General features: G+C 46.8%; 1 protein-coding gene across 3 annotated transcripts in view; it reads right to left on the bottom strand.

The window, feature by feature from the left end:
- The window catches only part of LOC143933914 (U4/U6 small nuclear ribonucleoprotein Prp31-like), a 232,544-nt gene that overhangs the window by 105,274 nt on the left and 104,950 nt on the right, over nt 1–22,320 (bottom strand). For all 3 annotated transcript variants that reach the window (XM_077457063.1, XM_077457067.1, XM_077457066.1), the window contains exon 5: nt 14,777–14,874. In XM_077457063.1, the coding sequence (XP_077313189.1) occupies nt 14,777–14,874 (98 nt within the window). The remainder of the gene's footprint in view (nt 1–14,776; nt 14,875–22,320) is intronic.

Below are 22,320 nucleotides of genomic sequence, written 5' to 3'. Positions count from 1 at the left end.
AATTTGAAACAGGTCTCTGCCTACTTAGGGCTTTGAAGAAGTTTAGGAGAGTGGCTACTAAGCGATCCGAGAAGCCCTTGCCCTTCAGCAATTCCTCCTCAGAAGCCAAGCTGCAAGGTTCCGCCGCTCCACCTGAGGACAGCAGATTGGACCCTGAGACAGGAGATCTTCCAGGATTGGGAGAATCCAGGGGGGTTCTACAGACAGACCCTTCAGAATGGAGAACCACGGCCTCCTGGGCCAGTGAGGTGCGATTAGAATAAGGGTAGTATTCTCCACCTGAAACTTCCTTAACACTGCCGGAATCAGCACGGGAGGGGGGAAAGCATAGCACCTGGAGAAACCCCAACTCTGTGCTAGTGCGTCCACCCCCAACGCCCCGTCTCCCCTGTTTATGGAAAAGAAGATGGCTACCTTCACGTTTTCCCTCGAGGCAAAGAGGTCTATCGAAGGAATCCCCCACCTCTGGGTGATCATTTCGAAAACTTCCTGCTTGAGAACCCAGTTGCCTTCTCTCAGCGTTTTCCTGCTGAGGAAATCTGCCACCTGATTCTGCTCTCCTTTCAAGTGGATCGCTGAAAGGGACAGGACATTTGCTTCGGCCCACCTGAGGATGGCTTTTGCTAGGGCCCATAAGGTTTTGCTCCTGGTGCCCCCTTGTCTGTTGATGTAGGCTACCACCGAGGAGTTGTCCGACCTTACTTTTACATGATGCCCCCGGAGTTCTCTGAAAGGTCCTGAGAGCCAGATCCACTGACCTCAGCTCCCTCCAATTCGAGGATCTCTTCGACTCCCTCCTCTCCCAGGTACCTTGTATCAAACGGGAGTCTAGGTGTGCACCCCAACCTGAGCTGCTCGCATCGGTTGTGACCACCCTGGATATTGGTAGAATCCACTTTAGGCCTTGGGACAAATTTGCTCCCTTTCTCCACCACCAGAGGGACCTCTTTACCTGATTTGGAACCGAAACCAAAGAATCCAGAGACCCCTGGCTGTGGTCCCAAACCTTCAGAATAAATAATTGCAGGGGACGGAAATGTAAACCCGCCCACTGAACCGCTGGGAGTGCGGACGTCAGCAAACCCAATGCCGACACGACCATCCTTACTGAGATCTGGTGGCTGCCCTGAAGAAACAACAGTGCCTTGTCTACCTTTTGAATTTACTCTAAAGGGAGGAAGACTTTTTGTTCTGTTGAGTCCAACACATACCCCAGGAAGGTGACCCTCTGGGAAGGATTTAAGTTGGATTTCTCCAGGTTCAGAAGCCAACCCAGGCTTACTAACAGGTCTCTTGCGATCTGTAAATCTCGAGTCAGCTGCGTTGGAGAAGGGGCAAACAGGAGAAGATAGTCGAGATACGCGATCACCGAGATTCCCCTGAGACGCAGAAATGCCAGAACTTCTGCCATCACTTTGGTGAAGATTCGGGGGGAAGAGGATAGCCCGAAGGGAAGTGCTTTGAACTGCAGGTGTAGCACCCCTCCTGAGGTTCTCACTCAGAGCCTGAGAAACCGCTGGTGGGTCTCTGCGATAGATTTAAAAGATGCATACCTGCATATTCCTATCGATGCCATGAAACAGTTTGGTGGAAGAAGTGCTTTCACCGAGTAAACTGAATCCATCCGAAACCTTCTGTAGGTGACAGACATTCAGAGGCTTCAGGTTCAGGATGAGCCTGAACTTTCCCGAAGGCTTGCGAACCACAAAAACGTGAGAATAGAAGCCCCTGCCTGTCTCTCCTACTGGGACCCGTACTACCACTTCTTGTTCCTCTAACTCCTGAAGAGAGGAAAGAAGAGCAGATGATTTTTCTGCGCATTTTGGCAGATCGGTGACAAGGAGTCTCAGAGGGGGGAGTTCTGAAAACTCCAAACGGTAACCTCTTCTGATGATCCCCAACACAAACTGATTGGAGGTGATCATCTCCCACTGTGGGAGAAAGGCCCCCAACCTTCCCCCCCCACTGTGACCCTGTCACTGGGACTTTTTGGGCTGTTCAGGAGGGCGAAAAATTGCTCCTCCGGGCCCCTTGCCCTTGAGCCCCCAACTTTTCTTCTGCCGAACAGTTCTAGGGGCTTCCAATCTTTTCTGGGGACGAGTCTTTGACTGCTCCCCTAATTTCCTCTTAACTGGAAAGGCCTTTTTCTTGTCCGCTGTGCGATCTAGCACTGCTTCAAGACCTGGCCCAAACAGCAAGTCTCCTGTAAAGGGAATCCCACAGAGCTTTGCTTTGGACACATTGTCTCCCTGCCAGGTCTTCAGCCATAAGGCCCTCCTGGCTGTGTTGGTCAGAGCCGAGGACCTTGCAGACATTCTCACGGACTCAGCCGAAGCGTCCGCAATGTATGCTATCCCCTTAAGCAGCATGGAAAAGGAGGATAGAACAGTCTCCTTTGCCGTCCCTGCTTCAATTTGCGCATTAATCTGGGTAAGCCAATACTGCATATTACGAGCCACCACTGTGGCTGCCATGGCCGGTTTAAGGTTTCCCTGTGATGAATCCCAGGCCTTCTTTAGGAGTGAATCCATTCTTCGATCCATAGGGTTTGAAAGTACCCCCATGTCCTCAAAGGCCAGATCAGTGTGTCTGGACACCTGGGAAAAAGCAGCATCTAATCTGGGAGATTTATTCCAGACCAGAGTCTCCTCTTCCGAAAAAGGAAACCTTTGTTTTAATGCCCCAGAAAAGAAAGGTTTCCTTTCGGGATCCTGCCATTCCTTCCTGATGGCATCGATCAAAACGTCATGCACCGGGAACACCCGCTTTTTCTGTTCCCCCATGCCTTTGTACATCTGATCATGGAGTGACAATGTCTTTGTTTCCTTTTGTATGCCTAAAGTGGTATGAATAGCTCCTAAGAGCTTGTCCACTTCCTCCAGGGAAAGCTTATACCGTGAAGTTCTATTGGATTCCCCATCCAACCCCTCATCGTCAGATTCCCCTTGGAAGTCTGAGACGACACTGTCAACTTCTTCCTCAGCTTCCTCTCTGGAGCCCCCTGGATTCTCTCCACCTGCGGGAGGAACATCCATTAGGCTAGATGGTACACTCTGCTGCGCTGGTGTAGGAGTGCTCTGGGGCTGAGGCCACTGGAAACTGGAGAAAAATGTTTTGAAGTACTGGAAAGTACTAGAGCAGTGATGGCGAACCTTGGCACCCCAGATGTTTTGGGACTACATTTCCCATGATGCTCATGCACTCTTCAGTGTAGTTGAGCATCATGGGAAATGTAGTTCCAAAACATCTGGGGTGCCAAGGTTCGCCACTGTACTAGAGAGTTCCTTCACAGAAGCCGCCAGATCTGCACCCTGTTCTGCTGCCTGCTCCCTAAGCAACCCCTCAATACACTCTTTACAAAGTGCCTTGGACCAGGAATCCCCCATAGAGGCTCTACATAAAGGACACTTCTTCCTAGAACCATGGGGGGACTTGCTCGCGGCTTTCTGAAAAACAGAAATAAGAGAGAGAGCAGCATAAGATTTAAAAGGAAAAAGAACACCAGCGCTACATAGAGGACCACCGGGAGTGCTCCCCCCCCAGGATCAACCATCACCAGGATCCCAGACGCACTACCCTTCCCCCCCGACCACCAAGGAGGAAAACACCAGTGGAGCTACCGGTTATAAAGTAAGGGAACACCTCCCCAGGGTTCCCCTTACCTTTGAGTGGTTGGTGCTGTTGTCTCCAGGAGCTCTTGGAGCCTCTGCTTCAGACATTCTCCTGTTGAGGAAGAGTGGTACGAACGTGCCTCCTACAGCTGCCTGTACAACTTTAGAAAGAGAGGCTGCACCAGCCGAACGCTTGGTCCCCTATCGCGTGCCGCGTCCGGAACCAGAAGACGCGGATCCAACGAAGAGGTCCGCCCCCACCAGAACTGACGTCGCCCGTCATCCGGTCCGGCCTCCAGCTCCAAGCCGACTGTAAACACAGGGGGACCTTGGACGTCTTGTTGCAGCGCCCCACTGGGCGAAACGAAGGGATGGACCTCCCCCAAACTTTCTGCTTTCCCCAAGCGAAGTTTAGAGTGTGTGTAAAAAAAGGTCAGTACAAGAGTTCGGCTCCCCAGCCGACCGGACTGCCTATCCTGTTGAAGCACCCTCCTGGGTGAACGAACGGATGATCCTCTAAAACTTCCTGCTTTCTCCAAGCGAAGTTTAGAGTGTATGGTCAGTACGAAAATTCAGCTCCCTACCTGACCGGACTGCCGAAAGTAGACCGATAGACGATCGGACTGCCGAGTGGGGCCGGAGCTCCGCTCGGATAGCTTCAGTCTCGCCAACTGATTTAGCTAAGGTTCCTTAGCGGTGTCTCCCCACCGGAGGAAACACCATAACTGAGGAACGGAGTGAGGATGAGGCTTAAATCATGGAAATGAAGGCGGTGTTTCCTAAGAAGGGAGGAGCCAGTGTCTCTCTCTAAGGTGGCTGTCCTGAAACACGAACTTGGGAAAAATTAAAATTTTATATCTTTATGTTTGAAGCCTGAAATGTGGCAAAAGGTTGAAAAGTTCAAGGGGGCCGAATACTTTCGCAAGGCATTGTAAATGATGATTTTTACATGTAGGAGAGAAATGTCAGAATTGTCCTGGGTGCTCCAGAACGCCTGATGGCGCTCCCTGCATGTTAGGCCTCTGTATGTGGCCACACTGTGTAAAAGTCTCACACATGTGGTATCGCCGTACTCGGGAGTAATAGCAGAATGTGTTTTGGGGTGTAATTTGTGGTATGCATATGCTGTGTGTGAGAAATAAAGTGATTATGACAATTTTGTGAAAAAATAAATAAAAAAAAGTAAAAAATAATCTTGATTTTGCAAAGAATTGTGGGAAAAAATGACAACTTCAAAAAACTCATCATGCCTCTTGCTAAATACATTGGAATGTCTTCTTTCCAAAAAGGGGTCATTTGGGGGGTATTTGTACTTTTCTGGCATGTTAGGGTCTCAAGAATTGAAATAGGCCGTCAGTACTTCAGGTGTGATCAATTTTCAGATATTGGCACCATAGCTTGTGGACTCTATAACTTTCACAAAGACCAAATAATATCCACCAATTTGTACTTTTTACCAAAGATATGTAGTAGTATAAATTTTGGCCAAAATTTATGAAGAAAAAAAATTACTAATCTGCTAAATTTTATAACAAAGAAAAATTCATTTTTTTTACAGATTTTTCTGTATTTTTTTCTTTTATAGCACAAAAAAAAAACCGAGCGGTGATCAAGTACCGCCAAAAGAAAGCTCCATTTGTGTGAAAAAAAGGACAAAAATTTCATATAGGTCCAGTGTTGCATGACTGAGTAATTGTCATTCAATGTGAGCACCGAAAGCTGAAAATTGGTCTGGTTATCAAGGGTGTTTAAAGAGGAAGTAAACCCTTCCAAACAACTTGGACCTATAGGTAAGCCTAGATTAAGGCTTACCTGTAGGTCCAAGCAATATCTCCTAAACCTATATGGTTTAGGAGATATTTGCCCGAAAATGGGCACCGCTGTCTACGGCGCATGCGCCGTAGACAGCGGCGCGCAGGCGCACTAAATGCGGCAAATCCAAGAATGGATTTGCCAAATTTGTCGACTCCCGTGCGCATGCGCGGGAGTGACGTCATCGCGGCTTCGCCGTATGGCAGCGGCGGAGCTGCGAGACGCGACTCCCGTGCGCATGCGCGGGAGTGACGTCATCGCGGTTGCGCCGCTGTGATTCGTCGGAGCTGCGAGACGCCACAAGCAACATGGATGCGGCGGACTACAGGGGACAGCGGCGACATCGCTGGCTCCTGTGTCAGGTAAGTGACACATAATGAGCTACTATGCGATGCATAGTAGTCCATTATGCTTTACCTTTGCAGGGTTTACTTCCTCTTTAAGTGCCCAGTGGTCAAGTGGTTAATGTCGGATATATCTGTGTATTCCAAAATTTTTTGGCAGCTGTTGTATCTTGTGTTTTATTGTATGGTCTATTATCTTAGATGTGTATGTAATGATTTTTTCTACATAATTTAATGTTTCAATACACTTTATACTTTTTTTTTACATTGTATACAAATTATCACTTTTTGAATCCTATCACTTTTTCTGCCCATAGAATCCCTGGGGCAACCCTTACCTGTTTTTACATGACAGGAAAAGGGGCATCCGCTCTTTTAAGGCATAGACCTGAACCACTGCCTGATCGACTGAGAGGTGGTGGTCGACAAGACCGCCAGACCTTTCTTCGGACCAGCCATCGAGAGTCCTCCTCAGGAATGGAGCCGTAGCAGACAGATACACCCATAGAGGCCAGACCACGTCCAGGGAATGTAAAGCAACTTCTTTCAGATGTGTCGGCTTAGGACATAGGGAAGGAAACCTGATGTCCTCATTTAGATGAAAGGCTGAAACCACCTTTGGAAGAAAAAAAGGGCTGTGGACGTAGCACCGACTTATCCTTGTGGAGGGCCAAACAGAGAATCTTGCATGACAAGGCCTCCAACTCAGAAACCCTCCTGGCAGATGCAATGGCCACTAGAAAGACTGCTTTCTGAGAGATTCAAAAAGGGAATCTCCCTAATATTTTCAAACAGCAGTTTCTGAAGAAACGAAAGCACCAGATTCAGATCCCATGGAGGTAGTGGTGGTCCAACCTGAGGGGCTACGTGTCAAACCCCTTGCACAAATGGACTCACATGCAGAAGCGCGGCGATGACCACCTGCGGTTCACCAACAACTTCACTGCAGCTTGAAGAGTTTGCAGCTTGTCTGAAGGGAGAAAAACCTCTCGCTTCTGAGGAGTCCAGCAGTAAGCTCAGCTACTCCAGGCATTGAGTCGGCACTAACACAGACTTTTTTAGGTTCAGTACCCAACCAAACTCACAGAGAGTTTGGTGATCCCTATAGCCTCCCTTAATTCTGTGGCGGAAGCTGCCCTCAGAAGGTTGTCTGGGTAACCCACGATTGTGATCCCACGTTGCCTTAATGCCAGAATTGGGGCCAACACCAGACCAAAAGGGAGAGCCACAAATTGGTAGTGCTCTTCCTTGACTTAAAATCGCAAGAAACCTCTGATGCCTGAGGCATATGGGTACATGCAAGTATGCATCCTTGATATCCAAGGACGCCAGGAAGTCCCCCTGATGGAGTGCAGCGACCACGGAGCGAACTGATTCCATCCTGAACCTTTGCAATTTCACAAAGCTGTTGAGGGCCTTGACTGTAGTCCCAAACTCCGGAAGGTGACCGAGAGTTGAGTGGGGGGGGGGAGCAAACCTTCATGCAGTAACATTTTTGCTTACAAACTTATTATTGCAGAACAAGGGATGCGTTTGTCATTCAGCCGGCGCCATGTCAGACTTACCTGCCAACCCGCGCAGGCGAAAAAGTTACTTCTGAGCAACAAAAAAAAAAAAAAAAAAAAAAGGAGGGCCCTTGCCTACGGTGTGGCTCCTTACCCTTTCTGGACTGTGGGAGCAACGTGCTCTTCCCATCGGTAACCTTTTTAACCACTTGGGATCCGCGCTATTGCAAAATGACGGCAACAGCGCGGACCCACATTTCCGGGACTACGTCTATTGACGTGGTCCCGGTTACGAGCGGCCTGCGCGCCCCCTGAGGGGCGCGCGCGGCGCGCTCTGTGATCGGCGAGTCCGTGAGACTCGCCTGATCACCGATCCGTGTAAGGGGTCGATCCCGACCCCTTATCACGTGATCAGCTGTCAGCCAATGACAGCTGATCATGTGATAAAACGGAGCCGGTAATCGGCTAGTATTCCTCCTCGCGCTGACAGCGCGAGGAGAAAAAAAAAAAGCCGATCGCCGGCGGCCGTGTTCGGGACATCAGTCCCGATCACGGCCAGCAATTCAAACGGACACCTGCCCCCTGCCAGTGCCCACCTGCCACCCGCAGTGCCATCCTGAAATAAAGTAAGTGCCCCCCTGTCAGTGCCACCCAGCAGTGCCCATAGTGCCACCCAGCAGTGCCCACAGTGCCACCCAGCAGTGCCACCCACAGTGCCACCCAAAATCTGCCTCAAAGGTGCTGCACCCCAGTGCCGCCCATCAGTGCCCAGCAGTGCCGCCCATCAGAGCCACCTATCAGTGCCCATCAGTCCCATCTATCTGTGGTACCTATCAGTGCCCATCCGTGCCACTTATCCGTGCCACCCATCTGTGCCATCTTATCTGTGCCCATCTTTGCCCATCAGTGCCACTTATCCGTGCCACCCATCTGTGCCATCTTATCTGTGCCCATCTTTGCCCATCAGTGCCGCCTTAACTATGCCTATCAGTGCCCACCAGTGCAGCCCATCAGTGCCCACCAGTGCAGCCCATCAGTGCCCACCAGTGCAGCCCATCAGTGCCCACCAATGCAGCCCATCAGTGCCCACCAATGCAGCCCATCAGTGCCCACCAATGCAGCCCATCAGTGCCCACCAATGCAGCCCATCAGTGCCCACCAATGCAACCCATCAGTGCCCACCAATGCAGCCCATCAGTGCCCACCAATGCAGCCCATCAGTGCCCACCAATGCAGCCCATCAGTGCCCACCAATGCAGCCCATCAGTGCCCACCAATGCAGCCCATCAGTGCCCACCAATGCAGCCCATCAGTGCCGCCTAATCAGCGCACTTCAATGAAGGAGAAAAATGACCCGTTTGCAAAATTTTATAACAAACTATTAAAACATGATTTTTTTTTTTTTTTGCATCTTTTTTTGTTTGTTTAGCAAAAAATAAAACTCCGAGCTGTAACTAAATACCACCAAAAGAAAGCTCTATTTGTGGGAAAAAAAATGATAAAAATTTCATTTGGGTACAGTGTTGTATGACCGCGTAATTGTCACTCAAAGTGCATCAGCGCTGAAAGCTGAAAATTGGTCTGGGACTGAGGGGGGTTTAAGTGCCCAGTAAGCAAGTGGTTAATAATGTCATCCAGAGAGGCACCAAATAGTCTCAACTTGGAAGGGCAAATCCGCCAGTGCTTTTTTTTTTTTTTCTGCAGACCAGCATTTCAGCTAAATCAAGCGCCATAGCACCACTGCTGATACTAGAGAGCAGGGGGACCGTATGCAGGGTCGCACCACAGACATACTCAAGGCCATGGACCAACTGATCTGCCAGGTCTACGCAGACCGGGGAAGTCTACTGATTCTCCAATTCACGGTGCAACATGGGTAACGCACCGCCATTTTTCTTGGGACTGAAAAGGCCCGTTGCAGGCTTCCCCATTCCTTGTAAATGGGCGGGTGCGGGCCGGTTTGTGGGACCCAAAAGAGACTGCCACCACTGCAGATGTCCCTGCTGCATCCTGTATTTTCAGGGTATCCCGTACCGCTGTGATAAGTTCTCCTACTAGCGCTTTTTCCTGCGCTGACCCGGACATCGTCATTCTCACTGTCCAAACGGTGCTGGCCCGCATCCTCTGACACATCAGAACAGGGGCTGCCTGTCACCGCGGGGCCAGAGTCTGAATCATAGCTGCCCCCCCCCCCATCTTCTGGGGAAAGCTCTTGGGGCAGGAGGCATTTTTTTACCCCTCCCTTGCGCCGTCACGCCGATTCCACTCTGGCAAAGGTCTCCAGGACCATTGTTACACGTCCATAGGCACTGCATTTTGTGCAGGTGAGCCGGTTGCAATGGCAGGGATGTCCGAGGAAGAAGCGCCGACTTCTGACGCCATGCTGACCCTCACTCGCCTGCCACAACTCAGGGACTTGAGGCAAGGTACAAAAAAACGCACCCTCCTAGCTGCTCGTAGACTGAGGGGCCCAAGACCCTGGCCAAGTACTGCGCTGTGCTGCCGCCGTCCCCTCTGCCCTGTGTCAGTCATGAAGTGCTCGGTGTAAAAACGCACTGTTCTGAAGTATACAGACACCAGCACTAGAGGTAAAACGCGCTGAGGCTACAAGAAAATGGCCAACGGCTGTTGTAGCAAAAAAAATAAAAAAATAAAAATAAAAACCCACCAAGAAAATAGCCACAGAACCTTCTAGAAAATGGCTGACAGCATATACACTGCATAAGACTACAGGAAAATGGCAGCAGCCTCCCCTCATGGCAAACAGCCTGAATACTTCACTGACAGGAAAAAAGCAGGGAAAGAAAGAACGGCCACCCGACAGCCAGCGCAGCCTCCCCTCAGAGGACCCCCGGCCAGGTACATACACCGCACCTCATGCCCAGTCACACAGCAGCCCCAGCAGGTGGAGGAGGGAATAAAGGATAGGGAGAGAGGAAAGGGAGAGTGAGACCCCCTAGTTGACCTCCCAGGGAATGCCCAGCTGCTCCATCCTTCCGAGGCAAGGGGAGTCATACTTACCCCTCCTGTCGGGACTGCTGGACGCATTGGCACACTGACATGGACAGCAGTAGCTCGGTCATGTGTGTGCCCTGGAGCATATAACCCACCAGCCGCCCCTGGACCAGAAGGGGCATGTCGTGGCCGACCCAGTATGTAGCTAGGGTCTGTTTATGCTCGATGGCCAGGCTGGGGAGACTACAAAGATCTATATGTTGATTGTAGATCACAGTATCAAAATTACAGTAAAAATTCTCTGGAGCAATAGTCCCCTCAAGGAGCCAGGTCCTTCTACACTAGGCAGAAAAAACAAAAAAAAAAAAAACTGAGCTGCAGGAAGCAGGGTGAGGTGTTATAGCCGGTGGGGCTGCCCTCTGGGCAGTCTTGCTGCTTTTACATGTTCTGCCTAGTCCTCTCCTGAAGGTGGCGTGATAACAAGGTCAAGATTTAAAAAGGAGTTGTGTCCGTCACTGAACAAAAGAAATATCAGCCACACACTGCCTCACCTGCACTGGTGATCTCTCTCCCCAGCAGAGAACGCATTCACCAAAATTCAATGCCTCCCATTCGAACGGTCGGCACAAAACACTTGTGTGAAATCTCTCGCTGTACAGATCAAAAGTGGTCACCACGTATCTATGTAGGAATCAATGGCCACATCCATATTAACCCCCCTTGCAGGATTCCCGAGTCTGGCTTGGGTTGGGATTTCACTAATAGGAGCGGTAACCCCCGAGCCAGGATTGCTTCGCTGGATGCAGGGGAGGACACAGTGAGTTACTTACCTTGTCCCCTGGATCCAGCGATGTCCTCCGCGATGTGTGATCGAGCTGTCCTCCGCTCGATTCAAGTGCCGAATGCCGCCGAGCTCCGTTCCCTGCGACGTTACGGCAGCAAATTCAAAAAAGTAAAAAAAAAAAAAGACACAAACACACAGCACTGTAATCTTACAGATTACAGTGCTGTATTAAAATTGACACACCCCTTTGTGCCTAGTGGTCTGTGCAATGCCCTGCATGTACTTTTATATTATAAATACTGTTTTTTCTGCCTGGAATTTTAAGATTGTCCATAGCAACCAAAACTTGTCCCGTTTTCAGTGTTTTAGGATTTGATTACATTATTGAATAATTTTTATTTTGATCTTTATTATATTATAAACTTTATCATACCCGGGATGTCTGCTAGACTCTGGTTTGAACAGATTTAAGAGAGTTATTCCTAAGAATTACAGGACTACAAAATAAAAACGCCAAATTTCCATGCAAAATAATTGTACCGCTTTCAGCACCTAAAACCAGACTGAATCATACCGCCAGGGGAGGTTAAAAACACAAAAACTCGCAGGTAGGTATAATAAGAGACGACATCAGGTGCTTTGCTTAAGTGATAGAGTGAAGGTCTTACCACCTCCGGACACCAAGTATGAGCCTCTACGTTTCCTTCCGATACGGATTTCACCAGCAGTCGTGTTACCACACCCAACGCGTTTTATCCCTTCAGACTTCGTCACAGGTGGTGGCTACATGGCGCGCCATCCGCGCTTATGTATCCTCCTTTTCTTTAGAGGTCATCACCATAGTTACCACTCAAGTACTAATCCTTCGCCAAGTGTCCGTAATAAACTGCATATGTTCCTCTGCAGCCAAATTGGCCAACTGTGCAGTTAACCTCTAAATTGACAATGATGTTTTTACCTCCCATCTCACCCCAGGAGGGGTATAGGTTTTCAAACTCTGCATCCTGCTGGGTAAAATGTGATGGGAGGATATGCACAGCATTCACAATGAATAAAACTAAAATGATTACAAATAAAAAAATAAAAATAAAAATGTATTAATACCCGGACCTCCCTAAAATTCATATTAGGTTAGCCACTCAATATACCGCAAGTAAATGTGATTGCAATATATAAAAACCTTTGATCTGTACAGTGGGATATTCCACACAAGTGTTTTGTGACGACCAAGAGAGTGGGAGTCATTGAATTTTAGGCCCCTTTCACACTGAGGCGTTTTTCAGGCGCTACAGCGCTAAAAATAGCACCTGTATAGTGCCTGAAAAAAGCGGCTCCTTTCACTCCAGTGTGAAAGCTGGAGGGCTTTCACACTGGAGGAGTGCTCTGGCAGGACGGTAAAAAAAAAAAAAAAAGTCCTGCTAGCCGCATCTTTGGAGCGGTGAAGGAGCGTTTTATTCACCACTCCTACCCATTGAAATCAATGGGGCAGCGTGGCTATACCGCCGGCAAAGCGCCGCTGCAGCGGCGCTTTGCGAGTGGTTTTAACCCTTTTTCAGCCTCTAGCGGGGGTAAAACAGCCCCGCTAGTGGCCGAATACCACTGCTAAAGCGACAGTAAAGTGCTGCTAAAAATAGCGATGCCTGCACCGCCCCAGTGTGAAAGGGGCCTTGGCAAGTGCGTTATCTGCTGATGAGAGGGATCACCAGTGCACATGAGGCATTGTGTGGCTGATATTTAAAAAAAAAAAAAAAAAAAAAAAGGGAGAAGATTTTAAACACCATTATGCACCATATGGTGGACTTGTTTTACCTTTTTTCACATTTTTATTTTATTATGGACATTTCACTGTGATAAATGTGGATGTTATAAGTGAAAACTTATAATGGAGGTTTAACCACAGTGCTACTTTTTTGCATGATAATTGTTTTTTTACACTTTATTTGCAAACATAAAAAATATGATATATTTATTCATTAGTTTTGGCTAGTACAGTATTGTATGGTGTGGCGCCCTAGCTCCTGAGGATTTACTGCCTTGTATATTCTCACTAGAAGGATTCACTTCCTGGAGGTGAGAGGAAAATCTACCACTAGGAAAGGAAATTGACTCCTGTAGATTTTTTGGTGAAAAATAAATAAATAAATTTACTGTTCCAACTTAGCAAAACTATAGTCGCCATCTTGTCCGTAACCCATGGACCGTCTGTACTTTAAAGTTGAAAATGGCCACAATGGAAAGGAGACTTACAAGAGGTATTCTAAATAAACCATTGACAGAGCAAAATTATATTCAATCGGCAAGGCATAGGTGCCTGTGGCGATGTTCACAGAGGATGGCAGCAATATATGCTTGGGAAGGGAGCGGAGCATATTTTGCTGCCATTCTCTGAACATGGCCACAGACACATAACTAGGCCTTGCCGACTAGAGAGTATGGGGTCTTTACTCTCTCTGTAAGGCCCCTCTTACCATTTGTCCACGATTTATTCATGAGTTAAATTACCTTTTTGGTCATTCATTTTCAGATACATCTTACATTCACCCCCCTCTGAAGAGAGTCATATCTCTTGAAACGCGTTGGCTGTATTAGAAGTTATGTATACCTTGTATATAATGGAATATTGTATAGGCTTTGCTTTGGTTTAGGCTACCCTTTCATGCGTGATCATTTCTGCAATAAAGGTTTATTGTATTTGTCAATATCATTGGCCAATTGTGCACACCTCACATAAAGTCCCAAAGGGCGAGACCTATATTTTTATTGCAGTATTAGGGATGGAGGTGCATCACTGGCGAGACCAGATCTTTCTTTAATGAAGAAAAAAAAAAAAACATACTCCATGTATTTTAACAACTTGTTTGGTATGCTTATATGCCCAGACGCTTTGTGGTATGCTACCCCATGTGGAAGTCCTTCTAAAGAGTTTGGCTTCTCCACCTGTGGTGGATCCACTGCAATCTCTGTGGCAGAAAACCCTTCTATTAAGGATCCTGCAGATGTCTGTTTTGGGAAGTGAAGGACCTGCTTCTGCAGGGAACGGTGTCCTGGTGACTTTACCAAAATCCGTTTACAGTTTACAAGCAGAATGGGATTCTCCTGAGCCTGGTCTTAAAGACATTGAATTCTTTCATGCGGGATCAAAATTTCAAGATGGAATCCATTTGTTTGTGGTGGCCTTTCTTCATCAATGGGTTTCCTGGCCTCCATAGCCACCAAGGACCCTTACCTGCACATTCCCATCTGTGAAGGACATCATTGTTGTTTTACACCTTGCGATCAGGGACATGCATGGTTAGTTGTAGCATTCCCCTTTTGGTCTTGCCTACACTCCCAGTTATTTACCAAGGTTCTGTCTCCAGTTCTTGCCTTGCTGGGATAATGAGGGTTTGCAGTGATTGGTTTCCTGGGTGACTTGGTCCTGCATGCAGAGATTCACTTGGCCGTGATCTACAGTGTCAAGTTCATCATACGCACAGAGCTGGACTTCAGACAAATGTGTGGGATAACAATTACAGAAAAGACAGTATGAAATATCACTACAATCCACTTTTTTAATATTTTCTAGGGGACATAATTGGTTTAGGACATTTTTAGAATATCTTTGTAGAAAAATGTGCCTTGTCACACCTTTGCTTTACTCTGACATACCAAAGGCATGCAAGTATACATGGAAACACATGCTTTTCATTTTTATCACTTTTCAGGAGGAATGAAGCATTGCCTCAATGAACTATAGGGTACACACACACACACACACACACCTACCTTCACTGTTCTGATATAGTCCAAAGCATTGGGAACCAAGGATTCTAATTCTGGAAACCTTTTAGAGTATTTGTCTCTGATAAACTTGTGAATGATATCTGTAAAAATATAAAGTATCAATTATGATATAAGGAGAATTATAGTTTACATAATTTAAATTCAGATTACCCAATATTATATCTTATTGTAATTCCAAACCGCCACACAATATATGAACAGGATCTATACTCAAACTTAACCTGCAATGGATTTTAAATTTCACAGTGCCGTTTTCCTATATTTGGAGATGCAAAGACTCAGCATTGCAATGGTCACAAAGCAAAGCTTGTGTCTATAACTGTAGCTGGCAATATCTTCCAATTTTTTAAATTTTTTTATTTTTAACTTTATTCATAATTTTCCAGTTCTTGTACTAGATAGTCTACAATGAAAGCAAAAATGTACTCTTTTAAACAAACAGCTCCTGGAATGTATTATGTATCTTCTGCATATCCCCCTCGGTGCAATTCCCTACCAGACTCCTAAAGACACACATGAAGACCAAGTACAGAGGCTCCTCCAACCTGGCACAGGAAACACATGAGCCACATAAAAAATAAAATAAAAAAAAGCCCACAGGCAGTAGCCCCTTCAGTATTAATAAATAACTCAAGGCACAGATAAAATAAAAACTCCCTTTAGTGCAACAAGCTTAGGATTACATCATTAGACTTATAAAAACAAGGAAGGGAAACGATGCCCTGGAAGATTCCTGGAAAAGGACTCAACAGGTAAACTCTTGTTTTCCCAAGTCATCTTCCAAAATGACTTACAGAGGACAAAATAGAACTACCCGATCAGGGTGGGACCACAGCTTTAAGCACCTTCCTCCCGACAGCCTGTTTCTGGTTAGAGAACAGGCCCGGTCAGTATAGTTTATGAAGGTTTGGAAGCTGGACCCGGATGCAGTTTTTTTTTTAAAGATCTTGGGAGGAGAAGCACTGATTTTTCCAGCCCTAGAAATGGCCCTTGCTCAGTCTGAATGAGCTTTGATGTTTTCCAGAGGAAACAGAGATGATGCCTGGTAGGCTTTCATCATTGCATATTTCAATCAAGCTGTGATAGCAATATTTTGAGGCCTTCTTGCCTTTAACTGAGTGAGCTCCAGAACAAGCAAACTAGAAGTTGATCTCCAATCTATAGATCACTTCCTACATAATGTTCATTCAATGAGATACCCATTGACATTTAGATAACCGGCCCTAGATATTATCCAGTGAGAATATTTAAATATAATATACCATATACATACATACACACACACACACACACACATTCTGAAATTTAATCGGCCGAAAATGGCCTTTTCAGCAATTTGCCGAAAGAGAAATCTTGCCGATAATTGAGCCGAAAACGGGGCGTGGCCTGCTGGTCGGGGCACCGTCCATTATGGGGGTGTCCTGGCACAGCTCGCCGCAGTCACCTCCTCTCCTCATCCAATGTCACACTGTCAAATCTGTGCACGTTGTCCCTCCCTACCACACATTCGTCGTTCCTGCCCTCTCTCCAGAGGTCACATGGTACCATGACATCAGCTCTCACCCCGGTCACATGGCTGTGGTTCCTCCTATCCCCTCTAGCGGGTCACTCAGAGCCGTGTGTCATCAGGCAGCATGCTGTCTCTGCAACTCCTCCTCTACAGCCTGTCCCGGTAGGTTTGGGGGGCATCCGGACATCGCTCTGTCAATACAGGCTGGGCTCCTGTCGACGCATTCAATGTGATGCAACAGAGGAGGCTGTATGTGTTCGGGAAGAGGACAGTGAGAGGCGGCCTGGGGGGTGTGAGCTGTGCCTAGTGCTGACCTGTGACCCCACATCTGCCAACACTGACCTGTGAGACTCAAGCCCTCGTCTCCTAATGCTGACCTATGATACCCTGTTCTGACCCCACGCCTCTGGACCCTCATGTTCCCCTCCTCTGACCCTTGTCTCCTGACCCTAATTTCTCAGCACTGACCCTAATCCCCAAATCTCCCAGCACCGACTCTTCTCTTGACCCATGTCTTCCAGCTCTGACCTGTGTCCCCCTCCTCTGACCCTAGTCTCTCTACCCTGACCCTCATTTCCCAGCATGGACCTACATTCCCACATCTTTCTGCATTGACCTGTGTCTACCTGCTCTAACCCACTTTGCCATATCTTGTGGCACCAACTTGATTTTGCACTGACTCGTGTCTCCTGGCACTGAACCACAACCCTATGTCCCCAGTCTCTGACCATCTCCTGTACCATGTCACCAGTCTCTGACCATCTCCTGTATAAAAATATTTTTTAAAAATAGTCGGTATTGGTGCCGTTTCGGTATGCGGCCTAGTGTATTTTTTCATTTTCGATATCGGTTTCGGGCACCAAAAAAAAAAACATTCGATAATATCTCTATCTCTATTCCCAAAATGCATATGTCTAGAACGATGACTTTTCTTCCCTCTGAATGCTGGTACGGCAGCTATGAGTGACTGGAAAGGAACTGGGTAAAAAATTAACCTGACAACAAAGTTGAAAGTCTGAGTTCACACAGCACATTGTGATGCTAGTGGCAAGTTATGCAGATCACTACTCCAGAAGATTGAGCCTGCAGTAACAGAACATTTACCTTGACTAGCTACAGCTGTTCTGTTAGGAAGGCAGTATAAATGATGCACTGATGTTTTTAACATATACAGGAGTACTGAACCTAAACATACCTAGTCAGGTATAGGGGACAGAGACATAGCAAGATGTGAACTCAAACCTACAGGCCATATTCCTGCCCATTAGTAGTGCAAGGAACACATCACAAGAAGGAGCTGTCTGCATCTGCCACAAAATGGCTGTTACACCACCAGTCATACAAGTTTATACTGCTGTATAAATCCTAAACCCTAGAAAAGATTATAGGGACCACACAACCCCAATTAAAGAGCTCAGTGATGCAAATCGATAGAACTTTACATATTCAACTATGATGTCAAAGTGAATGTAAACCCAATTCATAAATTTGAGCTGGGCACATCTGCAGTGTCCCGTAGCCATCTCCTGCTCCGTTCTGTTATCATCCTGATAACTTCGGACAAGTTCTTTGTCAACCAAGAGAAAAATCAGCCAGAGTATTGTGTTGGGGAGGATACTAGAAGTAGATTAGCAGAGTGCTTAACTATTCAACAGCTTTGAAAGTCTTTATCCATGGCGGAGAGGGGGTGTGTGCCTTTCTTCCAATCAGCTGTCTTGACTATGCCCAGACCACATTTCCAGTGCTGAACAGGAAGAGAAAATCTCTAACATGATCTGAACTTTCTATAAAAAAAAATATATATATATATATATATATATATATATATATATATATATATATATATATATATATACACACATATACATACACACATACACACACACACACATATATACACACATATACACACACACACACACACACACACACACACACAGGAGACAGCAGATATGCAAGGAGATGGGCCCCATTCCCCTGTGCGCCATCCGAGGCCGTTCACCCCACTGGGCACATGCGAGGGTCCACATCCACACCAAATCCTTCCTGGAAGAACACCACCAAAAATACAATATAAGATGAGGGAACTTCCCAAGTTACTTTTCAAATTATTGACTTGCACTCTTCTACTCTCCTTCCACTGGCAGATGGCTAGAACCAGGGTCTCTAATCTTAGCAGATCCAGGGAGGGAGAGAGCATATGGTACTGCATGCTGAACGTAAGGGGATCCTCTGCTGAATGAAGGCTCAGCAGCAAAAAAACATGAGCCTTTGCTGTACATATTCAAAAGACAAAATACCTTGGTAAGGTCTCAGCGACCAGACATTTTCTCTCTAAACCATTTACACACCTGCTGTCTATGAATATTATTGCATTAAAGCGGAGTTCCACTTTAAAAAAAAAATAATAATTTAAGTCAGCCTTAAGCTTTAAGCAAACTTAATAAATCGGACACTCACACAAGGGTCTAGCGATGCAGGGGAACAAAGCCCTGCTAGTGTCCCCCCTCCTCTCTGTGGCGCCGGCATTGTCACTGTGGGCGCCCGACTGTGGCTTCACAGCTGCGTGGCGTTGGTTTGTCGATCTACGGTGCTACAGTGCGCCAGGAGGAAGTGGGAGCTGGAACTGCCCCAAAAAAATTACCTGCCAAATGTGGCATGTTAGGGGATCACCTTCCCTTAAAGCGGAACTTCCATCTTTGGGTGGAACTCCGCTTTAAGACAACCTACTGGAGATTGTACGAGACAATGTAAAAGGTCAGGTAAAAGCCTCCCGATATATACAGCCATATATACAAATGAGGGCTAAACTTCAAGCAAGTCATTAGAACTAGTAGGTTCAGTTTCCACTAGTGCAACACGCCATGTGATCCTGGAAAGTCGCATGACAAGTCACGGCCCATTGATTTTAATAGCACCCGGTCCGATCTATGCAACTCAAAGTTGCAACGGCCTAGAAAAGGCCCCAGCAAAACCCGATGCAACCCCGATCCAGAGGCTGTAAAGTTGGATCAAAGTTGCAACAGTGAAAACTGTTGCAACAGTGAAAAAAAGAGAGCCCATACATTAGATCACCACATGTGAGGCATGAACCACAAATGCTACCAAAAGAACATAACCCAAATGGACACAAACATAAGCGCCAATGTTGTGTATTTAAAGTGACTGTAAAAGGATCGTTTATTTTAAAAATATTTACCTCCACTGTGCAGCTCGTTTTGCACAGAGTGGCCCTGAACATCCTCCTCTGGGGTCCCTCGGTGGCTCCTCCCCGCAATAGATAATCCCCTAGGAGAAGTGCTCTCCAGAGGGGGTAACCTCGTGGGCATGCTCCCGAGTCCAGCTTTTGCGTCCACAGACAAGAATGCTGGACTCGGCCCTACCCCCCGCATCATTGTATTAGATTGACAGCAGCAGGAGCCAATGGCTGCGCTGCAATCAGTCTATCCAATCAAGAGACGGGACCCCGTGGAGGGAGGGACATCGCATCCCCTACCTAGGAGATAAGGGGGGGGGGGGGGGGGGAGTAGCTGCCAGGTGTTTTTTCACCTTAATGCACAGGATGTATTAAAGGTGAAAAAACACTACTGTTTACAACCCCTTTAATCGCCTCACGCATATATACTGCGGCAGAAGGGCACGTACAGGCAAAATCATGTACCTGTACATTGCCCTTTAAGAGACGAGTTGGCCTGGGAGCTTCACGAGTGCTATTGCGGGTCCCGCGGACTCTATGTCCACGGGCATACCCGCGATAGTCTCAGAGAGGAAGAATGGGGATATGCTAATGCAAACAAGTATTTCCCTGTTCTGCCTAGTGACACTGTCACTGATCACCGCTCGGAGCAGTGATCAGTGTTGCGTCACACACAGCCCCTCCCCCCCAGTTAGAATCGCTACCTAGAACACACTTAACCCCTACACTTCCAGTCACATTTACACAGTAATCAATGCATTTTTAATTGCACCAATTGCTGTATAAATGAATGGTCCCAAAATTGCGCCGAAAGTGTCCGGTCTGCCATAATGTCGCAATAAAAAAATAAAAAAAGAATAATAAAAATGGCATAAAAACTATCCCCTATTTTGTAAATGCTATAACTTTTGCACAAACCAAACGATTATTGCAAACAGTTTTTACCAAAAATATGTAGAATAATACGCATCGGCCTAAACTGAGGGGGAAAAAATGTTATATATTTTTTGTGGAAATTAAAGCAAAAAAATGTGTTTTTTTTCAAAATTGTCACCATTTTTGTTTATAGCGCAGTAGATGTAGCCCATTCTTTGGCTACCAATCTATTCTACATCTATCCAGTGGAGGAACCCAGGAAACTCCAGGTGATAGAAGTCTAGGCACAAAAAGGAGTGCATAGCTGATACCATTACCTCATAAAAGGTTCAGCTCCTAGACATAACTTTTTTTTGTTCCAAATAAAATAAGTCTCCTTAAAACATATTTAACCACTTTCAGACCGGATCATTTTGCTGGTCAATGACCAGAGGTCTTTTTACAATTTGGCACTGCGCTGCTTTAACTGGTAATTGCGCGGTCATGCAATGTTGTACCCAAAGAAAATTTGCGTCCTTTTTTTCCCCACAAATAGAGCTTTCTTTTAAAGGTATTTGACTGAGTCTGCGATTTTTAATTTTTGCGATATAAACGTAAAAAGACCGCAAATTTTGAAAAAAAAAAAAAGATATTTTCTACTTTGTTATTAGAAAAATCCAATAAACTCAATTTTAGTCATACATTTAGGCCAAAATGTATTCAGCCACATGTCTTTGGTAAAAAAAAAAAAAAAAAAAGTCAATAACTGTATATTTATTGGTTTGCGCAAAAGTTGTCACATCTACAAACTAAGGTACGTTTTCTGGAATTTACGCAGCTTTTAGTTTATGACTGCCCATCTCATTTCTTGAGGTGCTAAAATGGCAGGGTAGTACAAAACTCCCCCAAATGACCCCATTTTGGAAAGTAGATACCCTAAGGAAATTGATAAGAGGCACGTTGAGCCCATTGAATATTTTATTTTTTTGCCTCAAGCGATTGAATAATGACAAAAAAAAAAAAATTTTTTTTTTTTTTTTTTTTACACAAAGTTGTCACTAAATGATATATTGCTCACACATGCTATGGGCATATGTGAGATGACACCCCAAAATAAATTCTGCTGCTTCTCCTGAGTACGGGAATACCACATACCGTATATACTCGAGTATAAGCCGAGATTTTCAGCCTCTTTTTTGAGGCTGAAAGTGCCCCCCTCGGCTTATACTCGAGTCATCGCCGTCTGACTGCTCGATCAGCGTATCGAGCAGACAGACGGCGGACATACTACAATTCGAAAGCCGCGCCTCCGCCTCCGCCTCCGCCTGTGATAGGCGGAACACTGAATTTCCCAGCAGCCTGTGTTCCGCCTATCACGGACATCGTCTCATCCTCGTCCGTAGTACGAGGATGAGACGATGTCCGTGATAGGCGGAACACAGGCTGCTGGGAAATTCAGTGTTCCGCCTATCACAGGCGAAGGAGGAGGCGCGGCTTTTGAATTTTAGAATGGCCGCCGAGGCGCCGACGAAGAGCGGCGATCCTGGCACGGGACGGGACGGAGGCAAGGCAAGGCACGGCATGGGACGGGACGGAGGCAAGGCACGACACGGGACGGAGGCAAGGCACGGCACGGCACGGGACGGAGGCAAGGAGGCAAGGCACGGCACGGGACGGAGGCAAGGCACGGGACGGAGGCTCGGGACACAGGTAGGCTGGACACACACACACACACACACACACACACACACACACACACACACAGGGATGGATGGATGGAGACACACACACACAGGGATGGATGGAGACACACACACACAGGGATGGATGGATGGATGGAGACACACACACACAGGGATGGATGGATGGATGGAGACACACACACACAGGGATGGATGGATGGATGGACACACACACACACACAGGGATGGATGGATGGATGGATGGACACACACACACACAGGG

Source organism: Lithobates pipiens, unplaced genomic scaffold (genome assembly GCF_037356315.1).
Source record: "Lithobates pipiens isolate NorthernLeopardFrog02 unplaced genomic scaffold, aLitPip1_a1.2 Scaffold_27, whole genome shotgun sequence".
NCBI classification, from domain to species: Eukaryota; Metazoa; Chordata; class Amphibia; order Anura; family Ranidae; genus Lithobates; species Lithobates pipiens.
The sequence above is the reverse complement of the archived record's forward strand: the minus strand, read 5'-3'. Positions and strand labels throughout refer to the sequence as shown.